This window comes from Chrysochloris asiatica, unplaced genomic scaffold (assembly GCF_000296735.1).
Source record: "Chrysochloris asiatica unplaced genomic scaffold, ChrAsi1.0 scaffold00045, whole genome shotgun sequence".
Taxonomy (NCBI): domain Eukaryota; kingdom Metazoa; phylum Chordata; class Mammalia; order Afrosoricida; family Chrysochloridae; genus Chrysochloris; species Chrysochloris asiatica.
Window position 1 is genome coordinate 8,532,067 of NW_006408563.1, and position 6,633 is coordinate 8,538,699.

Consider the following 6,633-nt stretch of genomic DNA (forward strand, 5'->3'; position numbering starts at 1 on the left):
AAGATGGATTGGCCAAGTGGCAGCATCGATGGACTCAAGCGTGTTAACAGATGTTAGGTTGGCACAGGAATAGGCAGTGTTTTGTTCTGTTGTGCATAGGGTCGCTATGAGTCGTACTGACTCGATGACACCTAACAACAACATAGGGTTTCTGAGGATTACTGGTGAGCTTGAACTGCCGACTTTACGGTTCAAACCAACTTTGTAGTCTAAGCCCATTAACCCACAGCGCCACATCAGGACTCTTGATATTAGGTCTTCAGAAATACACATTCACAGACTGTGTAAATTTGGAATGAATTTAGGGTGAGTCATTTGCAAGGCTTCTGGAGCTATTTTTCCAGTTGTTGTTCAGGTGATTCTCACTCATGGTGACACCGCTGTATCAGAATAGAACTGTGTTTCATGGGGTTTTAATGGCTGTGAGACTTAGTAGCAAATGCTTTACCATTTGTGTCACTTAAACACTCTGAGGAGTCCTGGTGTGGTACCATAGGATAAGCACTTGACCTCAAGATTGGTTTGAACTGCAAGGTTGGCAGTTCAAACTCACCAGCTGCTCCTCGGAAACCCTAAGTAAAGTTGGTTTGAGTCATAGCCGACTTGGCAGCAATTAACAACAACAACAAAAACTTGGAAGTTATAAAACTATGAAGATACAGCATATGTTTTTGTTAGTCACAGACTCTTAAAAATGGATATCTTCAAAGTATGCAAGAAGCCCTGGAGGGGCAATGGTTAAGTGCTTGCCACCTAACTGGAAGACTGAACCCACCAGCTGCTTTGGGGAAGAAAGTTATGGTAGTCTGCTTCATAACAATTTTGTTGTTGTGTGCTGTCGAGTCTGTTCTGACCCACAGAGACCCTATATAGGGTTTCTGAGGAGTGATTACAGCCTTGGAAACTCTCTAGGGTAGTTCTACTCTGCCCTACAAGGTCACTATGAGTTCAAATCAACTTGATGACAATCTGTCAAACTAGACCAAAAAAGAGAAAGAATAACAAATATAAATTCTGTGGATTTTTGTAGCAGTGAGGGGCAACTTCTACCTCAGTGGCAGTGGGTCCCCCTGTCCTGTGGTGCTAACAGTGACAGTTCAGGCCTTTCCTCAGAACCCCACTTAGGCATACAGATGAAAATAAAGCCATTTTTATTTTTTAATGAATGTGAGGTGAGAGGATAAAGCCAGGCTGAGGCAGGACGTTGGAGATGTGGGTGAAGTAGAGATGCGTGACCCCAGAGAAGGCTGTCCCACAGCAGGGAGGTCCCCCAGAATGGTGTGTGTTGCTTCAGCTTCACATACTCTGAGAACCGAGGTCTCTCAGTGCTAAGAATTTCCCTGGGTTGCCTCTCTGGAGAGAATCTGAAGACAGTTCCAGCCTCAAACCTTCTAATAAAGAGGGAAAAAACCCTTACAAATATTTATGAACATAATTACTTGAACCACTGATTGTTGTTGTTAAGAGCCGTCAAGTCAATTCCGACTCATAGCCACCCTGTACAGGTTTCCAAGGAGCAGCTGGTGAGCTTGAACCACCGACCTTGCAGTTCAAACGGCTTTGCAGTCTGGCGCATTAACCCACAACACCACACCAGGACAGATATTCCTAAATCATTCAGAGAAAGCATTTTCTCCTTTCTTCATGGTTTCTTTGCTACTTTTCTTCTTCCCACTAGGAATGAAAATTGGGGCAGGAAAGCAGGCCCAGTGGTACAAAATCTTAGTGCCTCCTGCCTTGCAGGATGGTGCCTTTTTGTAGTTCCTTGTTCACTTCCTGGCTTGGCAGAAGTCAGAGAAAGATCACTCACTTTATTCATGCACATAAAGTGCCAGACAAAACAGTCCAAGTGAAGAAGACTTAAGGAATCTCTGGGATTGTATAAGCCCCTAGACGGCACAAATGACTTCTAACTTAAATGGCATGATAGAAAGACCTGGAGCTTAATTATAGTCAAGAAAATTCGGTAGAGATTTAAAGTTCTACTTTATAACATATAAGTTGGAATTAACTAACGGTGAATGTGTGTCTGTGTGTGTGTGTGTGTGTGTGTGTGTGTGTGTGTATGTAAGACTGTATAGTCTTCATGCCACATTTTACAGATTAGGTAAATCAGGCCCAGAGAAGTTTCGAGTCTCATCCAACAAGACTGTGAACAGCAAGCTGGGACAAAAGCCCAAAAGTCCTGACTCCCAGTCTTGTGCTCCCTCAGAGTTAGCACTGTACCTGCTTATCTGGCTTTGAGGTCAAAGATGAGGCTTCATAAAGATTCATGAGAAGAGTGGGCCCGGATTCAGTGTTACCTGTGGTGAAAATCAGAGAGCAACAGAATCAAGGTTGTCAGATCCAGATCTAATGAATTTTTAAATAAATATACCATCTACATACATACATACCTAGTTTACATATGTGTCAGGTTATACACCTATGGGATTCATATTTACTCATCCTGTAACAACCACAACCTCCTTAGGCACAGCTTAACGCCATGTTAAAAGCTGATAGTCAAATGTCTATACTTTTTGTTTTAAGGAGCTCTAGTAGCGTCATGGTTATAAGTTGGGCTGCTAACCTCAAGATCAGCAGCCGTTCCTCAGGAGAAAGATGAGGTTTTCTGCTCCCGTAAAGATTTACAGCCTCAGAAACCCTGTGAGAGGTCACTATGAGTCAGAACCGGCTGCATGGCACATAACCACCACTACCACCCTACGTTTTGTTTTGGTAGCTCGACCAAAGGATAAAAGCAAATTCTTTGTGCTACTAAACTTCAGATTAAGCTGAAATTAAAAGGAAATATTAATGGGAAAGCAATCTGCTGATGCTGCTAAATATAAATTTTGTATAACTGCACTTCACTGCAGTAGGAAGATGTCTCGATGACCTTCCAAATGTGGAGATCAGAGGTTTCCCGTTTTTCTTTGTAATGTGGAAGGCATCAGGAAAACTGGAACATAAAGCAAATACTACAAAGATCGGAGTAGGGCTGTGGGGAGGACCTAGGGTGGTGGGGTGGGACTAATAGAAACCATGGTGCCTTGCTCTGAAGCAACACTGAACATGGTATTGGTGGATCATTTACTGTCTCTCCTCTCTGGTTGGTGCTATTACTGTACTCTGCAGGCTTGGAAGTTGAAGCTTAAAAGATGAAGTCTTTTGCCCAATGTACAACCAATGAGGTTTTGAGTAAAGATTTGACTCCCCAGACTGCCTGACTCTAAGCCCCATATTGCAAAAATATAGGATTTATTTTACTTTTCTTCTTTCCCACCCCAAGAGAGTGAATTTAATGTTTATAAAGGAATGTTTAGTGGAGGAACATATTTAGCTAAGCATATCTTGGGACTGGCTCTATTTTCAACATGGCTCCACTGACAAGGATTTTGGTCTCTTGCAGATGACCAGCATGCAACAAAGAGTTCTTTCTATACCTGATACTCACAAGCACTCTCTTTAGAGCCTGTGGCCATGTGTGACTTTGCATCTTTGTCTGTTCTCTGTCCTAAAACCTCTACTCATTCCCTATTTCCTGTTGTTTCTCAGCTGCCTGTCTTCTGCCTTGTTTGAAAATGGCTCTGCACAGATCGCAAACACGCCTTATTTAAGACAGCTGGGGAAACTGAGGCCCAGAGCATAGTTTCATGTGATTGGCTCAAGGTTACCCTGTGAAATAGTACAAGATCAGGACCAGAACTCAGATCTGACTCATCGTCTTGTACTTTCCCCTCCATATCAGTCTGCCTTCTGTTAGCCTGACTGGAGCTGGCCACATCACAGCTGCTTGGCCATGATCCATCTTCTGGACAAATCCAGCCTTGCAGAATTGTGTTGTGATGAGGTTCACTTCACTGTGGCTTGGAAGGAATCATGGGTCTTTTAAAAATGAAACTTATAAATTCTAATGCATAAGGAAAATTCTTGCAACACCAGGAGAATGAATCAGTCAGCCAGAGTTCAAGAAATATAAACACACTTTTAGATAGGAGACTGAAAAATCACTTAGGACTTCTTCATCTCTTGGGTCAAGACCCTGCTAATTTACTGAGGTCCAAGCCGTCAAGGAGGGGACACAATTCAAACTGCATTCCTGGGAGATAAAGCAGTGGGGGTGGTAAAACTTCCTCTCAGAACAATGTGGCAAGAGTTATCCCTGTTATCAAGCCAAATAAACGACTGACCCATCGACCAACCCACGCCACTGGCTGTGAATGCCGATTTCGTTCTCATTATCCAGGAGTTGGTGTGCACACACAGACCACAGACTGCACAGCTTCCAGCACATCAGAATCTTTCAGTGATGAACATTTCTGCCACTAACGAGATAAACAGAAAACACATTCCTTTCTGGCTGCCCACCATCAGGCCCGAGCAGACTTTCAAATGCCAGCATTAATCTAACCACAGGCTTTTAGCAAGCAGATAGCATTACCACCAGATAATCAGGCAGTTTTCAAGATGACCCTTGCTAGGTGGGGTTTCATCCCAAACCTCTTCCTGCTTTCTTCAAATCATGGGATCCTTCACCAAACACTCACAACTTGAAACGCAGGACAGAACATCCGATTCTCAGATACGGCGCCTTAGATTTTCCTTCTATTTAATCTGTGTTGGCTGTGTTTAATTTACACGTTGCTATTTGTTGCTTTAAGTAAAAATGAAACATAGTCATATTTATTCCCAGGGTTTTAGAACTCTCATTTCTCTTGAACGCTGTGGTAGGCCCTATCAGTTGTCAGAATAAAGACCAAATGCCAAAGAGTCACCTTATCAGGCAAGATGGGCCAGCTGGCTCCTTCCCAGATGTACGTCAGGGCTCAGGAAAGGCTTCAGACTCACTGCTTACAAAGTGGCCACACTGGTGGCTCTGAGGGCAGAAGTCACTTTAGGATATTTCCCACATAGACTGCTTCTGAGGCATGAACACACTTTGATGGCTAGTATGGTCTCATGGAAATTCCTCCATAAGCTGCACTGGCTCATCTTTGAGGAGTGGGTACATCCATTGCCAAACATATCTTAGAAAACACCTTAGCCGTCTTATAGCTTCGTACATGGCTTGACAGTCTTCAGCAGGAACCAGTGGGAGGAAGCCTAAAAGGAAGGCTTTGTATCTTCATGGTTTTGTTTTGTCAAAAATGGAAAATGCAAATGAAAATTCCAGATAATAAAAAGTAAATTCTTCCCAGGATAAGCTTACCCATAAAAGGAGGAATAATTTTGGTCCCTTTACATAGTCCTGCTGACTTTCCTTAAGAATGGTATCTGAAAATACTGTATTTTATATGATGTAACTTAAGATGCCTGTGACCTATAGTATGTTTGTCACGTTATGATAATAAATCTCAAGTCTGCTTGTTTAATGCAGGAGTCTGAGATCTAAGATGACCTTTGGTATTGTCATTATCAATTTCTTGGGACAAGACTTAAGACTGTGTTTATACTACACATTTTTTGCTTTAAATCTTCCTAGATGAGGAGGATAAGAGGAGAGTATTAAATAGTTACTTAAACCCTGAGAAAGTCTCCAGACTAAAGACATACCCAAAGGAGCGCTATTAAAGGAATCAAGTAGAAAGATCTAGAATACATAAGCGAGTCAGCATTTAAAAATGGAAATTCCTAGTAAATGTGAGGGCAATATTTTTCTTCAAATTTGGAATAACAATCCTTTTTCTCTACTTATATCTTCTTAGACCCAGGCTAGATAAGTCTCTAGGGTCTGGATTTAGCTTTGGGAACACACTAACATCTTAAAAGTTCGTATATTTTATGGAAAGGTCCAAAGTCACATGGCAGTTTACCAAGCCCAAAATGGGAGGCTAGCTAGATGAGGGAGTTTAAATTTGAGTTCAGTAGCTACAAATTAGGCACTCTGGTAGCCCAGTGGTTACAAATTGGGTTGCGAACCACAAGGTCAGCAGTTCGAAACTACCAGCTGTTCCATGGGAGGAAGATGAGGCATTCTGCTCCTGTTAAGATTTACAGATTCAGAAACCCTGTACAGAGTCGTTATGAGTCGGAACCTACTCCACGGCACACAGTCAGCCAGCTACAAATTAGCAACTATATGAGATGCGTCATAGGATTAATGAGAATACTTGTGGAGGAAGACTTTGCAGAAGGGAATTAGAAAATGAGACTAAAGGTGGATCTACATACAAAGTGGTCAACCAATTAAATTCATGTGGTCACTCATATCTATGGAAAATATTATTCTTGGTCACTGACTTGCAAACAAATATAGACGCTGGATCCCTCAGCCTCCAGTCTTACCCTCCTCCAATTCATTCTTCCTAGCTGGTAGAGTCAATTCTCTAAAATAAAAATCTGGTTTTATCAATCCCTCCCTAAAAGCAGCATCCCACAGTTGGCATAAATTCTTTAATTGCTGCTGCTGCTCCTTATGATCTGCCTACTCCATCAACTGTTTTTTTTTTTTTTTTTTTTTGCAAAGAACAAGGCACCAGGAAGTGATGGAATGAAAATTGAAATCTTTTAAGCAAGTGAGGTGGCATAGGAGGCACTCACTCTCTATGTCAAGAAATTTGGAAGACAACTATCTGGCCGACTGATTGGAAGAGATCCATATTTGTGCCCATTCCAAAGAGAGGTGACCCAACAGAATGCGGAAATCAT

At 42.1% G+C, this 6,633-nt stretch overlaps 1 protein-coding gene across 1 annotated transcript in view; it reads right to left on the reverse strand.

Annotated features, from left to right (window-relative positions):
• Positions 1–6,633, reverse strand: part of LOC102833384 (uncharacterized protein KIAA2012 homolog) — a 218,089-nt gene that overhangs the window by 117,761 nt on the left and 93,695 nt on the right. The window contains exon 12 of the mRNA XM_006862029.1: positions 2,227–2,303. Coding sequence (XP_006862091.1) covers positions 2,227–2,303 — 77 coding nt within the window. The remainder of the gene's footprint in view (positions 1–2,226; positions 2,304–6,633) is intronic.